Raw genomic sequence first — 24,933 nt, 5'->3', positions numbered from 1 at the left:
AGAAAAACAAAACTGTCCTTTGTATTTCTTCTTCCCGACTCAAGCCTGCATTTTTAAACTCATATTTTAAATTGCAACTGTATATGTTAAGGTTCTCAAAGAAAACCTCATTACACCTCCACAGGACAGCACGATAACTACTACTTAATTGCTCAGAGGAAAAAAGTTACGCTAGTTTTGCATCCTCTTCAGGAGCAGCGACTAGGCTTAAGAGGGAAAGCAAAAGGAAAGGACCATTGTACCGTATTTGCCATTTGCAAGGCTGGGTCCATCAAGCCAAGGATTTCTTCATTGTAACTCGATTCCAGACTAATTATGTCATCAATCACATCATCCATCTGCAGCAGTAAAAGGGAACAAGAAAATAATAAAAGTTATATAAAAAAACCAATAAAACTTACAAAATCATTAAACAACAAGATACAAAGGTCTAACAAAGCACTTCAGCAACGTGCTGGTTCTCTGCAGTTTGGGCCAAAGCAGAAGAGGTTTCTCCCAACTCTGCTATACTCCAAATCCAATCCCACTAACTAGCCAGGGAGCCAGACCATGACAAAGCTTGAGGCTTCATGATCTAACCCACGTCTCCAATCAGCAGTCACTAGATTATTATACAAGCTGCTCCTAGCAGGAAAAGCACAGAATATTGATGCCCATATGAGTCACAGGGAACGTGAAACACTCTTCCCTGATTTTGCACAAGTCCCAACACTTTCCCATCACCAAACACAGGGCTCCAGCTCTGCCAGCTCACCTTGGGTCTCAGCCAAAGTGTGGGATAAAAACCTGTGTACAGGCAGCAATGCTTGAGCCCCCAGTATCTTCATGGGGAATGAAACAAAACTAGGGCAGGGTGATGAAAGGCTGCCCTTCTTCAACACTAGAGTCTATTTGACCTAATACACCCTCCCAGGAAGCACTATCCAAGAGCAGCTCAGTAATGATTATGTGGTGCAAGCAATCTTCTGGAAGATTCTTCTGCAAGATCTTGCACAGTCTGGAGGAACACTGTCCTCCAAGCACCCACTTAGATGCTATAAGTTGTCTTACAGATTGCCTGTTCCTTTTTTCCCACTACATACAAAGGAGCTTAAGTGACAGTAAAAAACAAAACAAGCAAAACTGACAACTGAAAGTAGTTTAGGGGATTTTCAAATCAGCTCAAGAAGGCATGGTCAAGAATGAATGACACTGTCTAGAAGAGAGGGCAAGAAAAGAATCAATATGCACAGCCCTTGTCTGAAGTCTTGTAAAAAAGACAACTTATCACAGATGGATTAAAGATGTTTCTGTCTTCTCCCCAAATAAGCACATATATTACACAGAAATGGGGTCTTCCAAACTATCAAGGCAGCAACACATACATGTAGTTTCAGAAAAATTGATTTAGAAAGACTTCCTGAAACAAAACCCTAAAGCATGCTTGATACTGTTATACTGTCGTAGCACTAACGTTATAGAAAATGATAAGCTTTTTCAGGTTGTTGATGCTAATATGTAAGGATTCAGCAGATTTATGATTTAAGAATGTTTTTTGTTGTTTTACATTCAACTTCTTAAGAACATTACTGGGCAAGTTTAGTGTTTATTATCACTTCAAATAAATATTCTCATCATAAAGTCTTCAGTGCTCCAAGTCCTGTGTCATCCAGTACCTGCATGCATGATGCTCGTGAGTGGGTATTCAGAGCCGGGCACTCACTCTCGACCCTGCTTTGCTCTTCAAATTTATAAAATCCCTGCAGAAATAAAAAGGAAAAAAAGAAGAAAAAAAAAAAAAAAGAAAAAAGAAAAAAGAAAAAAGCAAAGCATGGATCTGAGTTCATGGCACAGCCTCAGTCCCAAAAAGAGCACCATATTTCAATGTTGTCATGCACACATGGGCCTGATGACACAGTAAAGCAAAGCTGTAAATAACTTGAGGAAAAAATATATACGTATTTGGGTGCAACTGAGATGGAACTTGGATTTTCACCTCTTTTGAAGCTATGGAGCACAAGTACATTCTCTTGTATGCGTGAAAGCAATTTTGCAATCACTGTTTTTCTAAGCCGGATAATGCTTTCCTTTAGCGCAGAGTGCATCTGTATTAAAACTCTGGCATAAAGGCCAGAGGACAAGGGCAGCTCTACAGTTCTCTATGATTTGTCAAGATGCAAAGTTATTAACATGATTCGTGTAACTGCCGTTATCTTTCACGTAATCTTCCTTCCACACCTGAATGCATAAAACATGCATCTAAGTTTTCGCCAGCAAAGATTAAGATGGAAAATGACTTCTGTACATAGGCTAGAGAAGTCTCATATAAGCAGCATTGAGCACCAAAACAGCAAATTAGTAACATCTGATCTGACATGTTAGCTGAGATCATCTGGTATTCCAGCCACACAAGAGACTTGTTCAGGTTTTACTGCAAGAATTTCTAAAATCTTTTAAAATATTTCACACAGAGAAAAAAATATCTGATTTTTTCAGTTACTATTTGTTATGCTCTTTGTTCCCTTTATACTGAATGAGCCATAAATAACATTATTCCAGAAAGCTGCAGCTTACAAAACTGCTTTGTACTCTTCCAAAGGTCAATTATTCACTGTGTGCATTGAGCAAGTGAGAAGAAAAAGATTGAAGTTTTAATAAGCATAAACTGGGTAAAATAGTTCACAGAGGAGGAAGTTACAGACAGTTTTTGTGCCCAATTGTTGTATACAAATATATTCGTTAGGGAGACAGGGAAGTAGTAATTGCATTTTCAAGGGACACGGTTCAGAAAATACGCCAAACATAACTTAACGATGAGCAAACACAGTTTGAAACAGAAAGAAGGCAGAATGAGATTTCATTTCAATGAAGAATATACACAATGAGAGCATATTACCTCTTTCTCACAGTTGGAGTTGAGGGTGAGCATAGCCATTGGACTGTTGGGTGCACTGCTTCCAGTTCCAGGGGGCATGACATGATCACCGGGCTGGTTTGGACATGGCAAGCTCAGGGCTTGGTTGGCATGTTTATTTGCTAGAGTGGTAGAGAGGTACTGCTTTACCTGCTGCCGCTGGGCTTGCTGAATATGGTACTTGGTTGGATTCTCAAGGTGAGTCTGCACCTGTATGACAGGAGTTAAGAGAGCTTTATTGTTTTACAGCGTAATTGCATATAGAACCAAGCTGGGCTATATGTTTGTGACACACACCAGCCCAGGAGCATTTGACTCAAAGTACAAACCTGCGCTGTGCCGAGGAACTCAGCACTTTGCTAATTCACATTCAGTGGCAAAGAATGAGTTTATGAGATAATGTTTCAATAACTTTCTTAACGGTAAACCAACAAGTTCTCATTACTCTTCTACGTAACAAGATTTATCACTTAAAATCCATGCTTGGCCTCTCCAGTTTACGCAGATAGTCCAGAATGGCACTCCCCTGTTTAGACCTTCAGATATGTGATGCTTTATTTTTACACAAATATGGAAAAATAAGTAGCAGAGCAGAACTCGCTTTACTCATTGATAGCCACCAACTAAAACCAAATTTGATCAGTTCCCGTCTCTTACCAGACTGGTACTAAAGAAGAAATTACATTCTTTAGTTTACGTTACATTTTTTTAAATATCAAATGAATTATTTAGAAAAAAGAAGAATATGCCACCTTTTTGCCTCCAGATTAGTCATATCTCAGATACGTGGCCTAATCAAATCAAATAAGACATTCTGTTTAACAGCACATTAAACAAATACAGTGCAAGACAAGAAGTGTCACAGGCTGAATAAAGCGCAATATTTCATATATATTTGAAAACATATCCATCACACTGAACTACTCTCGTTCACCTTAAGTAAGCAAGAGAAGAAAGATCTTTTATTTTTCATGCAAAAATTTCACTGTATCTTGGAAACACTATCATGTATCTTGCATCATTAATGTCTGTATTGAAAGGTTGAGAAACTGAGATATAATAGTTCTCTGAAATGTTTTTTGTTTTGAAAAGTTCTATTAAAGCAACTTCTCTCGCCGTTACATCTGACCATGTACGTCCCCATTCATTTTTGTGGAAGAAATTATAATAAAGCATACTAGACATCAGAGGAAAGGGATTTCCTGTATATTTAAGCCTTCCTAGCAGCAGGTTTTAAAGTAAGTCTGCAAATAACAACTCACCTGATAATGATTATACTCAAGCATTTCCAGCATAATACTCATACAGTTGTGAGAGAAGTGACTGCAGTATCCTTTCCTTTATGCTACTCCAGTCAGAGACTCATGCATGGAAGCACCATGGAAAAAGCTGCCCCAAACCAGAAGCACTTGAATGCCACTGCCCAGACTTATAGTAACCTACGGTAATTAGCTACGCATGTAGAGAAACAAACAGTTCACAAGGGCTCTTCTTGGAGCCGTGCAAGTTTAGCCCTAAGTATTGGTATTTTTTCCCCTGGCTTTGACGTCATGCTTTTTCATAAACATAAAAGGACCTTTTAAGTGATGGGCTATCAAAGTCAGATTGACAGTTCGCTCAAGGCTAACTCGCAATTCATCTTTCGTTCCAGTCATACTAATAGACAATGGTATTTTTCTTTAGCGCTAAGGTTAAAAGTTTTTAAGTACAGAGTAGGAAACGACCGAATAAACCCCACAAGCCAACCACACACCCACCAGCCATGGGGTACACTGGGCAAAGCTACAGGGCTGCACTGCCCTGTTCTCAGCCTAGAGCCACGGCTGCCCATCACCCAGCTCCACAGAGGACCTGCAGCTCAGGAGGAGGATTTCAAGGTGCTGGGCCACTTCTTCAGCCTCCCTCAACCTCCACATTAACTCCAGCTTACCATACAGCTGGAAGAGGTTTCCCAGTTTAGGAACAGCTGACAACAGGCTAAGGCACAACCTGGATATACCTTCATCCACACTGCCCTGTTACTGCCCACAGTCATATAACATCCGAAGTTGGAAGGGACCCATAAGGACCACTGAAGGTCACCGAGTCCAGTGCCAGCACCTTCCAGCCCTTTCTTATCCTTTATACCCGACAGAAACGCTGTGCTAAAGCATACATGCCTGAAGTTGCTCTGCTCAAGTTATTTCCCTAAAGTCTGCTGCACAGCAAAGCAGACTCAAGATAGCATTTCTGGGGAGCTTAATCAGATTTGTTGCACTAAATCGCAATGCAACACAATACACAAGTCTGCTATGATAAGCACGGCACTTGCTTTGTTGGTCCCCAGCAACATAATCAATTTCCCTTTCACCACCAGTAAGAGTTATGCTACTCAGATAAATTTATTTTTCACTTGATCTACTCTGAAGATGAAAAATTAAGTTCCAGTAAATGAGTTAATTTCTGTAACTCTTATCTTACAATGTATTACTTTGACAATGGGCCCTGCTCATCTGACAGCATTTGCAGTCCTTTTCCTCCATTAGCATCAGACATCACACACATAAGAAGATCCTTCATCAAAAACACCACTGAACCTTTCTGTGGGAGCAAAGCCAAACCACTTAATGCTTCACTTACGTAGAGGCAGGCTAAGGCACAGGAACATAGCGGAGATTTAGAGGAGACAGATAACGAAGTGAGAGGAAGACTTTTTCCCCTCATCCCCACTTCTTTACTTCTTTTTTTTTTTTTTTCTTCTTAATTAAAAGACCATTTGTTTCAAGTAAATTGCCTTAGGACTTTCAGTTAATAATCACAAATAAAATACTTTTGGGTCAGTTTTCTCCCTTCAATAGAACTTTTTGTTGCTTAGACAGCTAAATGTCATGGGATTTTTAAAAAAGGTTAAAATTCTGCGTTGCTTAACAATTAATGGTACACAAAGAAAAACAGGCTAAAACCACATCCAGTGGCATGTTTTGTAACAGCTACAGGCTTCAGCAAGGCCCACTGCATCCGAAAGCCAGCTCAACATCCTGGGCCAGCCCTTTAAAGTTACTTTTTCAAACTGCTTTGACCCATCACATTTGGAGATGACAAAAAACAACAGCAGCAAACGCTTCTTAAGCTGTCCTAACAGGTGCCTATAATTTCATGTGAGGAAAAGACTGAGAAGAACAGGAGAAGAACAATCAGTGCCTCTTGCATTAATATGACTCCATTTTACTGTCAAAGCATGCATACTCATTTAACTTGATTTGGGGTAGCTGGTAAGTTAATCTTAAACATACATAACCATTCCAGTGGGTTTTCTTCTAGTGCTTAAATTAACTTCTCCTTAAGTTTTCTAACCCAGATTCTGCAAGCAATATCCGCCACTGATTGATCTGCTGAAATCTTCAATACCACATACAACCTCAATTACTTCATTAAGGTATCAATTATGGGTTTTCACTGAAATACCAGGAAGAACTCTTACACTACCTGGCTCCAAAATTCAAACAACCAGCAAGACAACCTTCAAAGACATCTTCCCATATGAAGTATTCAAAGGAAGGAAGGAAGCTTCACTTCCTTCTCATTAAGGACATCAGTGTTCTAAAGTAGCTTCACATTAGAAGTTCAGTCCTCTCACTTTTGGAAACCTTATCATTCCTCCAAGATGTAACAGCTACCTCACTTGAAATATAAACAAAACACAGTTGATTGCATTGCAGTATGCATTATCCCCTATAGGGTTACTGAGAATTCAGAGAGATAAATCTATTTAATAACTTCTCTGGCTGCTGTTTTACCATTCCCCTCCATCTTTTTAAGAGATTATTTGCTCCCTTTTCTTTCAGTCTAAAACCCAGGTAGAGTGACTAGGAGAACACAGACCAGAAGGCCCAAGAAGAAAAGAAACCTGATGATTAACTTTTACTTACTGAGGAACAACAGGCAAAAAAAGAGTATTTTATCTTAAGATGTAGTCAATGCAAAGAAATGGCATCAATTAGTGCTTAACAAAACCCTCTGGTTACTTAAACTATCCAAAAAAACCCTCTGAACATGAAAACCCAAGGCAGGTACAAAAAGACTATTTAAGATCCAGCAGTATGATTGCAATGTGTGCATCCAATAGACATCTTCTTACGCACAGTTATAAAAATGAAAAGGCACATTGTCCAGAATGAACTGGGAGTTGTTTTGCCCATCACCAAAAATTCCTCTGTGTAATGTGACATTTTCCTCCAAGGGAAAGACATGGAAGCAGACGAAAAGAACAAAGTATTTTGTGGATTAGTACTTAAAAACTGTGCTTTAGATATGGAAGCACATGACAACATTATCTAAAGAAATTAAAGAGAGGTTAACCAATCAGCCTAAGACAATGGGAATTGATGTAATTTGCAGGTTAGTGACATGTTAGCTGCCATTTCGTAAGTGTGGTCTTCAGATAGAACCTCATCCTTTGAATGGCAACAGTTTTCTGATAGGAAACAAACATTTCTGCTGCTTAGTTCCAGATGTAAGTGCCACATATTTTTTTTTTTATATACTTTACCAATAGCGAATCAAAAAACTATTTTACACTTCAAGACAGGCAAATCATTGACTCCATCAAATGCCAGACACCAATAGATTTCACATACACCAGGTGCTTTGGAGTGTAAATATGACTAACGGAACACAGTATCAGCCACAAGAGTGCATCTGAAAAACAAGCCTGAATTACTACCAAGGTAACCCAAACAACAAAAAAACCCCAAACACGTGATTCAGGCACTTCAAATCTACATCCATTTCTGCCCTCCTCCCTCTCACCTGCACTGGAGTCCTTTAGATTGCTTGCATTAGGGTGTGAAAGACTCCCCTGTACAAACGGATAGACACAAAGCTGCTCCATAAGCTCTCTTGCAAGACCAGTAGGACATTAACTTGCAAGGAAGCAGAACGACAGGACTAGACACTTCAGTCATCCCAAAGCCAGTACAGATGGTCTGAAACCACCTCTGTTCTTGGTTTATCTTTTGGCCTTTCATAGCCAAAGCAATATCATCTACCCTTCGAACAGCAGGACCAACATAGGATTTATCCGGACCACTAACATAAGTTGCTATTGACTTCAAAGTGTCACTTCAGAGAGGTTAAAACGTTTGTCTAACCTTACCTTCCTCCTAAGGTTGCCAAACACAGTGCCAGCTTTGACCTGCAGTCACATATTTAGAACCTGAACAAGACTATCAAGTTACACAGCACTGCTGTACCCAACTCCAGCCCCCAGTAACCCCTGCTAGACCTGCACACATCCCAGGTCTCTGGTTCACTGCAAGTCTTTAAACTGCTTAATTCTACTGCACTTCTTATGGAAGGGAAGAAATGCAGAATTGTGACCCTTCTCCTTAGCAGCGTCTTGACATACTAGAACTTAACTTAAAGCTATGAACATTTGTATGTACAAGCAATTCAGAAATCCTGGATGGAATTATAAAACCTGTGGATGAGACAGCATGCAATTACGGTATATGGAAGGAAGAACATCAGCCTCAAAATCCAGACTGCTCCGAGGAGACTTTCTGAACAGGTGAGAAGAAGCACTGCCCTACAGGCCCTGTTCTGCTAAGGTTGATCAGCTGTAAACAGGACAAATTTCAATCCTATAAACCTACTTAGTCTTTGCATGGACTTAATATGTATTGTGCAACACTGACACTACGCAGGTGAAACTGAAGCTGAAACAGGTAATTTTGCTCAAACAGTATAGGATAGCAAAAAAAAATATAAAATAAACATTGGTTTCTAAAAACTTCACACCCTCAACGCCAATCTTATTAGTTTGTGAAAACTTGCTCCATTTAATAGCCCGCGAGATGCAGTTTTGAGCCAAGGTAACTTTCCAGTTTGAAGAACATTATCTTCAGCTCTTTGAGGTTAAACAAGGAATGTGCTTGATTTAAAGGTCTTACAAATCCACAAATCTAGCATATAAAAATGAAGTGATGTTCAGAACACTGCCCACAGGCTACTGAAGTATTTACTTACAGAATTTCAACATTCAGCAGAGAAATGCAAGATAGGGAGAGAGATGTAGAGATGGCACCAGATCAAAAGTTATTTAATAGCCAGAAGCCACAAGAAAAATCATACTTGTATCTTCTTCTTTTTTTCTTTTTTTTTTAGAATAGAAGTTATTTTATTTGTAAGCTCAGATACAATGCCTGGTTTATTATATTCAAGAGGAAAAACCTGCTCCGGAGACACACTGTGCATCAGGAGTTCTCCACTTGTTGCACACAGCTAAAAATGATCTAGGTGAAGCTCCACTCATTGCTGACACAGTTTCAGGGACTGGCAGCGTGCTCTCAAGGTCACTTACAAAGCAGATATCCAGAGTGCATCGCTAATCAAGATCAACATTTGAAAACATACACTGAAGGTAACAAACACTGCACAGTACATGCAGTGTCTGGCCTACACCATTAACTGAAAAACCTTCCTACTGAAGCTTGCAAAGGAACATCCAAAAATAAAAGTGATAATAATTCTGAAAGGGCCGCTTCTTTTAACAAATCGCTTAGCACCACACTGCTACACAGCACAAAGAGCGCTTGTTTTAGAAGGTGCTTGTTTTGGGGGCTATCTGCTTTATGGCAGTGCCATGAGAAAAACTTAGCAAGAGAATGAGCATTTTGTTAACTCAAAATGGTTTCACGGTTTTACTTGATAAACTGCCCTGAGATTCTACATGTCACAGTTAATAAAGAATTAGAAAGACTTTACTGGGCTCTATAAAACTTTGCCTACAGCCTACGATGTCTCATGGCAGCCCTAATACGGAGGGCCTGAATAAGCCAAAGACTAAAGCGGTCTAAATGCATCCATTTTATTCATGCTTCTAATATGATTATTGGAAATAGTCAAAAATTATTTAAAAAAATAGCTGACTTCATATAAGCGAAAGGAACACATGCTGGCTTACCACTGAACTGCTTGATTTTTATCCTTCTGTTCGACGAGGTGTGATGTTATTTATGGCTGTATTAAAATCTACTGGGTTGTAATAAAACAGTTTCAGTAGCTCAGAGCGTTCAACCATCACGCTCAGTAATGTAAGACAATCCAAGTCACCTTCATGCAAACTCAGCTGGCTGCGATCGGAAGCATTCTGCTAAATACCAGAATTGGCATTTTTCTGCTACTTTGGCAAGCCACAAAGGTACGTGCAGGCCTCACTGAGAGGCAATGCACTGCTCCAGAGAAAGATTAACCCAACCAGCCAAGTTGATGCCATAGAGCATCAAAACTGAAAGCCTGCACTGTCAGCATTACTTTTCCAAGGGAGCAGAGTGCTCGTGTCCCTGACACTTCCATAAAGCAATATTACACATCCTATTTCCTGACATCTCACTCACAGAGAAGGTGTGTCTACTGTGATGTCAGCTCTAACAAGATATTAAAGGTAACAGAAGTAAAAAAAATTACATGTGTTTATTGCACTGTAATTTTAAACCACAGTAAAAAGCAGGGGGGGTGCTCATTCTTAGCTAAGGGAATACTGCCTTAATACTTCTGTATCAAAAAGATGTACTTATGGCTAATAGCCATTACATTGCGTGACCTCACCTCTGTACTCCATGAACTTATTCTTGTTACAGCCAGATGGTAGTTATTTCCTGGCTCCCAGGAAGAAGACAGACTATCAGAGGCTCATTCAATAAAGGACAACAACATTTCAGCCCTTTAAAGATCTCAGGCCTGACATATGTAAGAGATGTAGCATCATGATCTATTTTATAACAACAAAAACAACATCCAGCCGCTCAGCCACTTTTATAACCTTCCCCACACCTGCCTTCCCATGTCTTGCAGACATGAGCTGTTGAAAACTCTCTGCCTTGTGTTATTTCACATATGGAAGATAAATAATTAGTTACACTGTGAGATGAGAAGATCTTGTCCACAGAAGTGACCCTTGTTCAGGCCAAAGGAAGAAGAACTTGCAGCACAAACAGCTGAACGGGTGAAATCTTTTGACAAAAATTCAGCTAGCTGTCATTAGCCTTGTTTGGCCAACCGTAACAAGAAACTGCAGTCGGAAGCATTACTTCAACAGATGTTGGACAAGAATATTCCCTGAAGGAATACTTAAAGACTATGAAAATAATGTCACACAAAAGAAATGTCCAAAACTTCTGCATTTCCAGCACACAGACATGCCCTACAAAAAGCCTTTTCAGCCTTGCAAGGGCCTGCAAGCTCTCGATGCCCTACTGCAGAGTCCTGCTGGTGCCAGCATTAGGACTCTCTTTACAGGACATGAATCTGATTTTATAACGCAGTACCACAAATTCCACCTTCCCAAGCACTTTACAGAAAACTCTTTTCAATGATTTCATCTGAACTTCAAAAAAGAAATAAAAGCTCAAGTGAACAGCTCACCAGGAGGGCACATTCATGAGATACAAAGCCGGGTGTGTGCTATCAGCCCAGATCTCCAAAGGTTAGCTGCAAACCAGGACTGCCAAGAGATTCAGAAGTATTGGTTTTGTCAGAAGATCAAAATGTCTCTTAAGAGAGACATCCAGGGCCTCCAGGCTTGGTCTCAAAAGAATCCTGTTTTAAACCACACTTGACCCACACTAATTTAACCCTAGAAATGCTATTATAGGAACAGAACTATGATCCCAAGGGGAAACAGAGATAGTATCTTCCAGTCAAGGAAGATATGTGAAAAATATACACATCACTTTTTGCCACTGGAAAATACAGTTGATACTGCACGTACTCCATGAAATACCTTTCACTACTGATGGATGATAAGAAGTTTTACCTACCCAAGAGACAGGACAGAAACACAGCCCAACAGAAGGCAAGCAGGCTCTGGACAGTTAGATGGATGTAATTAGAGATTACATGTGGACTAACTATATAGTAACACTCTCTCTCCCCCTGCTTTTCTTACCCCCTTTCATATTTCAGGTATGAATCCATTTCTATCTTTATAAGATAGAACAGCCTTTAGAGATCTTAATGCTTTAAAATGCAAATAAGCTCACAATGAACTGTGTTTCTTTTAATTGAAAGTTTGAACAGAGGAAAACTAAAGGGCAATAGGAATCAGAGCACATGCCAGCACATCCACAACAGCCAACAGCAGGGTTGGACACCAGCAGGTCTATTCACAGCTGATATCCAGGACCCCATAGCTTGATGTACATTTGCAGCACAGTGCAAGACAGAGCTCTGCAGGGAAATGGCTCAGAAAACCACATGCATTGCAAGGACATTCACACGAGACCAGCTCTAGACTGCTCTCACAGGCTGAACTCCTAGTCTTGGCTAGAGAGAAGGAGGGCTCCCTGCTTAGTTCCCTTTGACACAAACATAACTAGTATTCATCAATAAAAATAAACAAGCTTCTAATAAGCAGGTACAACAGGGAATTTACTGCAAAAGCAGGTTGCTGCTCATGCCAAGGGCTGTCAATTCTGCTTCTGCCTTACTCCAGATGGTGCCTATTTCTTATAGACAGCTGGAAGCAATACTTAGCTGAGGCACTTTGTCTGGAATTAGAGAAGGAAATGCACTTCTAGATTAGCTGTAGTTCTCTAACAGTTATCTGCCCCTACTCCCTGGTACACACTGCATCCAAAGCAGAGAATCTAGATGTACTGCTTGCATCACACTGAGCGATCGGGATGGGTTCAGTCATGGCAGTCTGCTAAACTCGTCCTACCAGCTTCAGTCAACGCAGATAAGAGGAATTAATAGCAGTTCCTAGAGAAGGTGGAATCTCAGAGATAAAGGCTTTCTAAGGGCAAGTCCTGCAAGCAGCCTGGGCTCAGGCAGAAGCCTTGTCTGGAAGCATTTCCCTCGTTGCTTACATCAAACACTCCTGGGAAAAGCAGAAAGCCAATTCTGAGCAGCAATCCCATAGGAAACGGCACTTAGCACAGAGCGACCACTTGTTTAGTGAGAAGCACTCCAGAGCAGATGGCACCACTCTTCTACCCTCCAAAAGCCAACGTACATCAGAAAAGCATAAACTCTTTTGAAAAGCCACAGTAGCGTGATTAAATACTAGTTTTCCTTTTACACAACAAACCATACAAGGCTGAACCCTTAAGGAATACATGAACTTTCATGTGAAAGGAGCCCATTAACTGCTGTACAACGAATGGTGCTTGTGGGCCACGATTCATTTCCTTTTAGAAAGCTTACAATTGCTGCACATAACTGCTGACTCATTCAAGGTCATTTTACTCCTTCCCTGAACAAACTGTTTCTTTGAGACCCAGACTATGGTGGTTATTTCAGAAGGCTGCCATTCCAGTGGAAGCTAGGAAGCAGGATTTTGTTAGCTTGTGCTATACTTAAGGATTCAATATTACTTCAAACTTAAGCCAGAAAGATTTTTTCTCCAAAAGCACTATTTATTATGAAAATAGAACTTAGGCTGGAGAAAAGATATAACATTTCCCTGGGTCACTTTAAACAAGCCTATGAGAATCCCTAAAGTTCTTTTAAAGTGCACTTTATAGACATGACAAATCTTCACATGGATATCAAATGAACTCCAAGAAGCCTAATATTCATACAATAGTCAGCTAAATAGTAAGATAGCGTTAGACTGCTCAAATGAAGATTTTTCAGTTAACAAGTTATGATGATAAAGATGATTGCTGGATTTTTAACTGAAGTCTCACTTCTATTTAATGAGAGAAGAACCAACTTTATGTAGCGATAGCAGAGAACCACACAGCTTCAACAAAACAGCCCTTATTGCTGTAGTAGCAATAACAGAAGCTCTGCTCCACCCGCTTTGAAAAAGAGGACTTCCACTGGTTGCCTGTTTATCTCTTCCTCTGAAAAGGAAAGGAAATTTGCTTCCTAATCAACTGTGAAGTCCATAACGTTTTAGTTGTTTCAACCAGGAATTCCCGGGTGATTTTTAGGAACAAAGCCTGAAATAAAAGTCTTCATTCCACTCGATGTACAAACTTCCTTCCAAATTCACAGTTCAATTCTGATTTGAATTAAGAACAGAAAACATTCTAATATCATTGCAAGTGTAGTACAATATACTAATTTAGAGGAAGGCATTGCACCATAACTAGGTAGAAAAAAAAGAAGAGAAGCCAGTATCAGAGAAGAAAAAAATACCCAGAAACTCAACGTGAAGATTTTCTAGAGGTTAGAGCAGGGAACTGGAGCCTTTTAAAGGTGCTCAGCAGCTTCTGAGATCCAAAGCCCCATCCAGTTACAGCCACGCAGCTCCTTCCCAAGCCACCACGGCTCAGCAGTCTGTCACACTCCTTTGCGCTATGATGCATTTTGGTGAGCAGATATGCCTATGTCATTGTATCTATCCATCCGTCCTCTCCTTTCGAACAAGACTTACATTGCCCCAAGACAGAAAAACTGCTCTTTGAAACTCAGTGGGTTTTTAAACACATAAGACATGCCTGCTGATGTCAATGTGTTCGTTTTGAGACGAGGCTGATTCCAATCAAATCAAGAACAAGAATTCTGTTGTCAGAAGCCACAGCTTCCAGTAAGTGAGGTGCATGAAGATGCCCAATGGCTTCTGGGTTGTGTAATCCACATTAATTGTTGAACACAGAAATATTTAGTATGTAATTATATATTGTTACATACTCTTTTAACCGATTTTCCATTCACCTTGCAAAAGGAATGGTGTGTGTAGAAAGAATTGAAAGCAAACAGCAACACACGAGTACAGGCTACCATAACATACTTGCTATACCCAGCCTTGGTCCTTAGCCCTAAACACAACTAGAAATGAAAAGCATGCATTCAGCACTAAGGAAAGAGCAGAAACAAAAAAAATCTGACATTGGCAAGAGATGGAAGTTACTGGGTAGGTGGGAAGATAGAGAGGTTTTGCTACAACAGTGTCAGAAACAAAGCAATGAAAATAACTACATGCACTGGAAGCCGGGCTAGAGGCAAGTGCAACAGTTTACCATTAAGTATACACAGTTCGATGTTTAAGCCCCAAACTAGCTAAAAAGAAACTTAACACTGACACTGTCTATGAGAAAACAAAAACAGGATTTGTAGCACTAAGCACGAAAGAGAAGAATAATTCAATGCAATACAATTGTGCCGTACACAGCTTTGATGATAGGAAATGTTCAGTGGAAAATGCACTCCTGTTTTATCACTTTTGCTCCCCCCCTCCCCATTCAAAGCATTCAAGTTGTACTTGCTGAACAGGTTTTCTGCTCCAGTGCGATGCCACCAGCAGACTTTCACAGACTTTCCACATTCAATCAGTTAACAGCTTAAAGGCACCTCTGAGATATTAGTCGGTGGAAACAAAACACAGTAATACAAACATCATGATCAGAATAACGTGTGAAAGCCGGTTGCTGTCACTTGACTATTAGCCTTCATCAGAGAAGGAACAGTCTAGAAAGGCAACTTCACAAGCATCTCAAAGCTTCCCCAACTGATGCTCTTGGAAACTGCAATGCCATCTGCTGAGAGATTAGGAAAGTGCAGTGCAATGAATGACTCCTGAAAGCATTCTGCAGTGCTTAGAGCTTTTCATGTACTAGTTTAATTACTGTAATATTGATGTGTGCTGCTTGGGGGTCAAGTTCAAAAGACAAGAAAAAAAATGCTTAGATTAGAAAAATTATCCTAGAGTTTTCAAAGGACTGAAACATCACAGCCTACTGGTAATTATGCAAGGCAAAGGCACTAAAGAACAGAGGTCCACAATACAAATATTGTTCCAATAGGCTGAAAGGATAAGGGTATGGTGTGTGGGCCACCCAAATTATTAGTTTGGCTTACACATTCTAAAACATTGGTATTAAATATAAAATAAAATCTAAGATACTCTGTTTTGAGCTCTACATCATTACAAACTTGGAAAAAAATGGATATAAGTCTAAGCTGATTAAACTACAGATGTATATTAACAAGTCTCAAATAAATAGGTTAGTGTGGAACCAACGGAAGTGCTTCTAGGGACAGCCTGCAGGGCTGAGCTGTATCCCAACAAGTCAACTTATCCCACATGTTCAAAAGCAACAAGATAATATTGTAGTTGGCGATGAAAGAATTACCGAGAACCAAGGAATGGCAGGGTAATGATTCTACAAAGACCACCATATTAATATTATTTAATTTAAACAGTATGTCAAGCATGTATAATCAGGCACACTGTTCTGCTGAGTTACAACAAAATGCTGTGGAACACAAGTTCCCCAAGAACAAGCACCAGCCCAGGGGATGCACGGAAGATGAGCAAGGAAGGTGTTTTTCCATGGTTGCACTAAAACACAATATCCAAGTCTATCCCCCAAAGGTACTACCATAAGGTCTTCTAAAGGATTTGTTCTTCTGAAGGAGTCAAGATCTGCCAAGCCCAAGGTTCAACATTTAAGCAGAATGCTATCACAGTCTACTTTTCCTCTAGCTCACAGCAGTTTCAGGAGTGTTCCAATCCTAGTCTGCCATTAATTATTAAAGGAAGATTTACAGTAACAATGGTTTAATTCTTGTAATCAGACAGACAGACCTAACCAGACCCACTGGCTAGCAACTGATGATGTAAAGAATCCAGAGCAGATGCTACTGTACAGAGCTCTTCTCCCACAGAAGTGCAAAGACAGCAGTCTGTTGATCCAGTTCTAGTCTGACCCTCTCATCTAGTTTTTTCTACCTATAAAGAAGAAATAAACTTTCAATAATACTTTTAACTGAAGAATGCTGCATAAATACTTTCCTAAGAGAAGACAAACCAGATGTCTTCTATCCTCAGTTCGGGGACAATTCCACTGCAAGCAGCATAGAGATGCATTACTAAGACTGATTCTTTTGGTTTAAGAAAAAGTTGTGAACCTGGCACCTATCTCCTATAGGTACCCCTATACCAAAGGGTATAAAGGGTTAAAGCAACTACTCATTTCCTCAGCTGGCCTGCTACTATTGTAAAGTCAGTCTTCAGCTGAATTCCATCAGGCCATGCTTTCTTAACACAAGCTGACATCAAGATCTTAGAATGTTTTTCTCCTATCTGTCTCTCAGTAGTAGACATTAGAAACAAATACACCCTAAAAGCCAAACGGTAATCCAAAAGCAAAGTAATATTTAATAATCTGGAGGGGGGTGGGGGGAAGGAACAGAATTATTTTGTTTTTACAAAGCAAAACACACTTGCCATGTCCTTTATCAACAACACAATGCTGGGTTTTGTTTCAAGTTCATAACTCGGCTCTTAAAGTAGTTGATAATGAACCAGCAGGCATTATTTTAAATCAACTAGTTTTATTAAATGAGCCAGAAAGGAAAGAGGCAGGGCTAATTACCAACATTCCTTGATGAATTACCTAGCGGTGTGTGGTAAATCTCTGGACGTCTTTGTCTTTATCCCCAAATTTATCCCTTACTTATTTCTCAAGAGGTTAAAGGACATGGGGCTAATTAAGGAACCAATCCAATGACAGACAGAATCATTCAAGGTAAGGCTGGTTTCTGCTCTTTCAAGCTTTTGCATCTCTGCCTGGTACTTCTTAATCTATTTTTTTTTCCTTAATATTACTGCCAGGGAGGGGGAGGAAAAGAGTTAATCTTGTCACGGTCAGGCAGGTTGAAACTGCCATGCAGTGCTGGGCAAAATGCTACATATTTGTAATTTAGCCAATAAGAAATTCCTTAAGCCTCTCCTGAATGGCAGGAATGTCTCTAGCTTGTCACTTTGAATACATTCACTATGCAGGTTCAGTGTCTTGGAGAATAATGCTGCCAAACTAGCTGAAGAACTGAAATATTTGTGCGTATACATAATGCCTAAAGATTACTTTAAGCAGATCTAAGTTTTCACATTTTAACATTTAACGTCTATCAAAGCTGTCAACAGAGGCCTCCACAGACCTCCACATGACTCTCCCTGTTCTCCAGCTCTGTGGGGGCTCTGGGCACTGCTTTCTGTCCAAGGAAACCGAGCAGGCAATGAGCACAACTGCACTGAGCAGTGCTGCTTCTTTCCACAATCTGGGCTCAACCAGTACAGTGTAGTAAGGTGGGTTTTTTAATAATCTTTGGCTGAAAAAGTACTTAACACAGCCTGCTAAACCCTGTTACCTGGTGGGCTGCAGAAACTCCTCCATGCTTCTAACAGCCACAGCTATGAGCACCCACAAAACTTTGAGAAGATAACTCACCTCCTACGGTTCTGAAGCAGCCCCTAACACATAACGAGCCTCAGTTTTCCCAAAGCCTGGTAACTCAGACATCAGAAAACACGGCAGAAAGAAAACTTTGAAGCAGTAGCAGAACCAACTTGGCAAGTTCCCCTTACCTTTGGAGAGGTTATCATGCTTCATCTTTGTCAGAAGTTCTATTTCAAGCTACCAGGTAGATCTGGTCCTTCAGCACGCCCATGCAGAGTGCCAACTAAATCCCCACAGCAGCATACTGCCTTATTGGAACACGCTGGCTGTGTGCAAGGCACCAGCTCTACAAGGAGCAGCAGATTTACAGCTCCTTGCTCTGCTCACAGCACTATCTCCCCAGAAAACACCCAAACCTGTATATCTAATAACCCCTGTATTAATAAAGATGTTACATTTCACATCTTCTGAAAACTACAGACATTAGGACCATCTCTTATTCTGGAGTAGCTTACAACTCACTAATCAAGCAAAAGACTGAAGATACAAGAGATGCTTCTACTTACGTAAAGGCTTAGCAGGCAAGACAGGCTTCAGTGGTTGTCTAGTTAAAAGCTAGTTTTTCCTAAGGAAGAATTTGCTGTAGGCTTCAGCTATGTTCACTGGCTCTGCTATGCTGTATCTGTAGTTCACCAAGGCCTATTCTGGCAAATCACTTCTCCAAGTTATAATTGCAAATACAAGCCATACTTATTTAACATACAGGCACACACCACTATCTCCTATTGTCAGGTTTGATTAAATTAACTTGGAATCAGATAAGCATTTCCACAAACACACTCTTACTGTAGCAGATGGTACCATGCACTTATCTTGACATCCCATTGTTCCTGTTCTTCAGAACTGTAAGATAGGTCTGCTATACAATGGAGTTTCATGGTACTTACTATACAAGGAATACCATTTCTAACTGCCCAGCCTTCTCTAGTAACAGAAGGACTACAACAACACCATGGGTCACTGTTTGCAACAGAGCACACTGCAAAAAGATGAGGAGAAGGTATTTTTTTATATACATCCACAATTATTAGCATCACTCAGAAGGCATTTCAAATACAAACAAATACAGGGTGTCTGATGCAAAGAGCTCTTCATGGTGGTGCATTTAAAGTCTGAATGAACAATGCCACAAGGGTTAAGCAAGAGGTCAGAGTGGGCTCCTGCTGGTTCTGGAAAAGCCACTTCAAGGCAAAAGATAACACAAACTACAGTGATTGCAGGGATGGCACTAGGAAAGATGAATGGACTTGTGTTGGTCAGCCTGCAAACACTGCCCTACAATGGGCAAACACTCTTGGAATGATGAAGGAAGGACAGAAACAGAGAGAGCATCTGGGTCCAGTATTTGAAAAGATGTAGCTTGTTTTCTTTAAACAATGACAACTCACAGCAGTCAAGAGCTGTATTTTTTAGCACCAAAGGAGCAGTTAGCATACACCATGAGGAAACTCACCTAGGCAGCAAGGCAGGAGGAATCCTAAGTGAGGTCCTCTGTGACAGATAAATGTTCAAAGTACCCAGCACATTACCAACATTATTGTATGCCATCAGTGACACAGCCAGCAGATCACTCATTTTAGAACAAACTACTCACAGAGAAAGGAGATGGGGAACAGGTGAGAAGGGAGCATATTAAAGCTACCATCATCAGAAAGCAGTAACAGTAGATGCTCCCCACATGTAAGCATCAGCTGCTAGGACTACTACCAAAAAGGAAGTCCAGAAGCAGAGTGAAAGCAAGGAACCCCTTGTGACATCTTTCCGCATCATCATTCCTCAACCACTAGTAGGATATGGATGAGAAAGGTGCTTAAGGATAAATTAACCTTTATGCCAGTGAAACTAGCATCAGTGGTGAAGGAGGACAACTGGAAGCCCTAACAAACCCTCATCCTGCTATCAGAAGAGATGTTATTTCAAATGAATTAGCCCTATTCCTAGTCCATCTCATAATTACACTTTACAAAGCAACACAAAATTTAAATTCCAACAGGTCATTTCCTACCTTGCCAAGCTACATTACATAGCAGAGAAATGATGCAAGAAGTCATTACTCAAGAAAATAAAATCCTATTTATTCATATACTCTTGAACGTAATGACCACATGATGTAACTTGGAGATTCCTATGCAATGTGACATAGGTTAATATATATTACTCTTTCTGTGCTGTTTTAGATGACATCTTAAGCATCTTGAAAATACAAAATGCAAGCTCATCAACAGTTTCAGCTTCTTTTTAAGCTAGTCATCCCAAAATACCATCCCCAGTCAAGTACTATTCCCCTAATATTGGGAGATAGAGGAGACAGGGCCAGTCATGTGGCATAATTACAAAATACAAACAGGAAATTTACCTATTTGACTTTTGTGTTTGGTTGGCGCTTGTAATGTGATTTTAAATCACCAAAGCCAACCATATGAAACAGCTGCTACTTTTGGCATTATTTGCCTGTGAAGTAACATTCAAAAAGCTCCCTCAAAGAAAAGTGCTTCACAGATTAACGTTTTTGAAAGACAAAAAGGACATTTTTACACTCTCATTCTTTAAGGTCACTAAATCCAGACCATCTGGATAATAAAATTACCACATGTAGTTCCCTATTCATCTAATTAAAAATGCTGTTAGGCTTATACAGATAATTTGTCTACAGCTAAAAACAACTGAAGTATAAGAAGCAGCTCCAGGGAAGTGATGTCACCAGCAAGGCATACTCCAGGCACAGCTGGCTGGCAGCCTATCGGCACCAGGAAGATCCTCATTTACTGTTAGGCACAACTTCTGAGCCAAGCAGCAAAGCAGTCTTGTCTCATGCAGAGTAGGAGGATGACAAGGATGCAGTTTCACTCCTGTTGCCTGTAACGCTATGTAAATGCAGGTGACAGGCAGTCAGAGGCTGTTTTATTCCATCAAGTAGCTCACATTTCCCCAGCCACTACTTCAATGCACAGTTGTCTGTTTGCAAAAGGCATTTGTTCTAAGGCATTACTTTCAACTTACAAACCAGGTAAGCGTGTATTTGCTAGTTTTTCTCTCTCTGAGGTCAAGCACTTTGCCTTTGGGGCACAAGGAGACTGCCAAGGAGGTGTCCTCTCTCCTGCCAAGTAGAGGGAATGAGGACAGATGCTTCCTCTAGGACCCCAAAAGACAAGGGTTCAAGTCTGAATCCTTCACATCCTTCCCTTTCTCTCTCATGTAAAGAGGCAGCAGTAAAATGGACAACATAAACGACTGCTAAAACTTCATGACATTACACACCTTCCTTAACAATTACGTATCACCAGGAATTAAACATGTTCCTTTAAGCTTTCAAAGAGAGTTAGAAAAGGAAAAAACAAAGCCACCTACATTTCATGTCATGATGAATTAGGACGAAACTACCAAAAAATACAATTATTTAACCAAGTGTATTATGAATAGAAAACTACCTCACCTATATACCTGCTAGAACCACACTGTAACTCGGATGTCACAATATGGAAACAAATTTAGCAAATTCAGGATGCACAAACATTAAAACAAAATAGCTTCTCCCAGTCAGTTTCAGACTCCTTAGTATACACACATATGCCAGAAGTGCTTTACACATGCATTCCCATCAAAAATTAAATATATGGTTGATAATCAGTTTTACTCCTACATCATAGGCCGTATATTCCTAGTATTCCTCTAAGTATTAGTAACAGCACTGTCAACACAACACCATAATGCAGATTCAATATACGAGACCACCGTGCATCTCCTACATAAAACACACTGAGACTGCCTAGGAATACTGTGCCTGCAAGTCTGTTTTAAGCTTAAATCTTCTATTATATATCACTAATACAGAACAGAGACGGGCAAAATACAAGAATGCATTGTAACCCACTTAACTTGTCCTGTAAGAAATCACCTATTGTCTGAGAAAAATTACTGAATATAAAATTGTAATAAAAAGATAGGAATAATACAAAGATAATAGATAACTTTACAAAACAAATGAAAATTCTACTCTCTCAAGATATATCATCATATCTTTCCATTACTTTTTGTGCACTTTTACTATCACTACTTTAAGCGAACATTACTTTACATTAAGCGAACTTACTCTGAGCATGAAATTATCTCTTTTCTTCTAATTGTTCAAGATTTCCCTTGAGTATTTAGCAAGCTACATCCCCTTGGACAGAGAGATTCTAACAAACTCCTACAGCTTCCAATAGGACAAGGAACCCAGAGCTTCTAACAGCAAGTCATTTAAGCAAAAAAGGATTACCAAGGCTTGTTGCACAGGGCTGGAAACTCACCGTATTTCAGATTAAGACTTTCTGAGAAGCCTCTTTTTGCAATGAGTTTTGACTCAATTTTTTAAAAGCATATGTATATACACATATATATATATAGTATTTGTAAAATGAACTATTGACTCGAGTATTTATTATCATCTTCTTCCTTTTGAGCATCAGAAAGAGCAAGCAATGGCTTCCAATGGGAAAACAACAGAAACAGGAGTTTTGTAACAAAACCTCCTTCCCAAGATCCTGAAGTTTAAACAAAAAAAGGCCACAAGCTAACAAGATTTTCCATCTTGAATACTGTGACACCAAAGTAAACTGCAAATCAAGCCAAAGTGAAGCTTATTTGCAAGATTTTGGTACTGAAAATATTTCTCCCACATCCCAATTGCATAATGCCCATTTCAGTGAGTGAGAGCGGCACACGGGGACCCAACGTACCTTGAGGACCTCCATGGGTACTTGCGTGGCAGGGGGCAGGCTGGCAGGCACACTGACGTTGATGGCAGGTGTCTGGCTGACGGGGACTCTCTGTTGCATGAACTGGGCTGCTTGCTGCTTCTGCTGCTGCTCCCGACGCTCCTGCTCCTGCATCTGCTCACGCATGAGCTGCTGCCGTAGCAGGATTCGTGAGGTCATGCTGGAGGAGCTTAAGGGAGGCTTGGAAGCGCCAGGATGCTCAGAATTGCTGTGGGAAGAGCAGAGAGAGACGGCTCAGCTTCTACCAGGGGCTCCATTGCTCCCAGGCTCAGGGTTTGCAGAACCACAGAGCAGAATCCAAACGGAAATGCCGCACTAAGACGGGTGCGTGGCTGACCTACTGCGGGTACTTAGCAGCCGCATTGTGCTGCCCTGACTGCAACCAACCACTTCTAAACACCAACATCCAGCTGGAAAATGTGCTTCACCGTTTCAAGTTTTACAGCAACCAACTGTTAGAAAAACAAGAGATTTTATAGATAGCAGCAGGCACTCACATTCATAATTTTTAAAATAAGTTTGGGAAGAATGACTTGTGTTCATTGAGAGGTACAGACAATACTCTAGGTCTAATCATTGAGCTCAGAATAAATAAGTCTACGTCTACCATGAAAGCAGCCACCCTTCCCAAAGCCTGCTGAGCCAGCTAGGTTAACATTCAGCTAAACTGCGACATTCAAGAGCCATCAACACTGGGCAGCACAGGATAAGCACAGCACTTTGCCGTAAAGTCAGAGACATCTTCTGAAACACCCAATCATTTTGTTCACCCTCAGAAGTAAGACTCCATTTATAAGACATGACTATAAAGCAGAACTCTGAAGGAAGGTAAACATCAAAATACACATCCTTTAAGAGAAAGGAGTCAGAAGCAGCTAGGAATCCATGACTCCACGGACCAAACTGATACACAGTGTGCCTGGGAAACCTGCAGAGAGACTCCACCTCTGGCTTTTGAGTTTCAGTGCTACCTGTACAATACTGCTGGGGCAGCACACAGAGCAGCTCAGGGCTCAGCATCTCTCTAGCTCTCATCTCAGGACCGTGGACACTGAGAGCCTGTCCAACAGGAGCACTGCTGAAAGCTTGGTTTAGGATCAATGTTGTGTTCACCATGAAAATGCAAAAGGAGAGCCCATGCTTACTCTCACCAAAGATCAAACTTTGCTCTTCCAGAGCACACGTTCTGGGGGCAGGGAGGGAGCAGAGGGAGGAGACAGCCTCACTATTTAAGACCTGTCAGGTTGAAACATTCACAGAGACACTGATCCTTTTGATAAAACAAGAGAAAACCTTTGTGGTGAAACTAATGCAGCTGTGGAATAATCGCACTAATTAGCTGCTCAAGACAAGTCAATGACTGTGATACTTGCAAAAACACCACCCTCCCAATTAATACAGAGCATTCTCCCATCAGAACCTCACATCTGAGTGCATATAAGAGCTACTCAGAGTTCCCATCCAGCTTGGAAACACACATTTCCCAAACTAAGAGAATCACAGAGCTCCAAAAAAGTCTCCAAATCATTCTCATCAAACACACCCAATCAGTAAAAAAAAAAAAAAAGAAAAAAAAAAAAAGATATTGTGCCTGCACCCCCCAGTACAGGTATATTTATGGCCTATATACTCATGTAACTGAAGTGCTGACATTTCCTCCCGGCACCCCAATGGTTCTCCTCACACAACTCACTTTAGTGGTTTACTGCAATAGATAAGCACCAAAAAAAAAGTGCTGAAATGCAGCTTTTAAGGAAGGACTCATTCCTCATGCTAAAGAAAAGCTTTCTTTGTGTCAGTTTAAGCAGACTTCTCTTTAGTGTACTATTGGTATTTCTTACGGACACCTAATGCTGCAAAGTTGATAACCCAACAGTTCATCTCAAATTCTTTTGCAGTTAACGAGGTAACGCAAGAACGAGCAATGTACTCCTAACAACCATCACAATAAGAGCAGACACTGGCCAGAGGAAGAAGAGCCTGATCTGCCTGATCTTCCATCCAAACCACCAGATTTGGGGGCCAACTGAAGGAGAAAACAAGCTTGTGAGATTACGGAATGTCCTGTTCATCCTTATTGCAAAGCAGAAGCCAGAAAGCAATGTAGCTT

The 24,933-nt window shown here is 40.5% G+C and overlaps 1 protein-coding gene across 7 annotated transcripts in view; it reads right to left on the bottom strand.

Moving 5' to 3' along the window:
• The window catches only part of MITF (melanocyte inducing transcription factor), an 86,239-nt gene that overhangs the window by 15,254 nt on the left and 46,052 nt on the right, over positions 1 to 24,933 (bottom strand). For 2 of the 7 annotated variants that reach the window (XM_015875345.2, XM_015875346.2), the window contains exons 2-5: positions 22,785 to 23,031; positions 2,876 to 3,103; positions 1,656 to 1,739; positions 243 to 338 (exon numbers count right to left, since the gene is read on the bottom strand). In XM_015875345.2, coding sequence (XP_015730831.1) covers positions 243 to 338; positions 1,656 to 1,739; positions 2,876 to 3,103; positions 22,785 to 23,031 — 655 coding nt within the window. Of the gene's footprint in view, positions 1 to 242; positions 339 to 1,655; positions 1,740 to 2,875; positions 3,104 to 4,155; positions 4,263 to 22,784; positions 23,032 to 24,933 lie in introns of those variants that run through there. The other 5 variants (XM_015875347.2, XM_015875348.2, XM_032447260.1 and 2 more) reach the window with 4 other exon arrangements.

The sequence above is a fragment of the Coturnix japonica genome, chromosome 12 (genome assembly GCF_001577835.2).
Source record: "Coturnix japonica isolate 7356 chromosome 12, Coturnix japonica 2.1, whole genome shotgun sequence".
Classification (NCBI taxonomy): domain Eukaryota; kingdom Metazoa; phylum Chordata; class Aves; order Galliformes; family Phasianidae; genus Coturnix; species Coturnix japonica.
The sequence above is the reverse complement of the archived record's forward strand: the minus strand, read 5'-3'. Positions and strand labels throughout refer to the sequence as shown.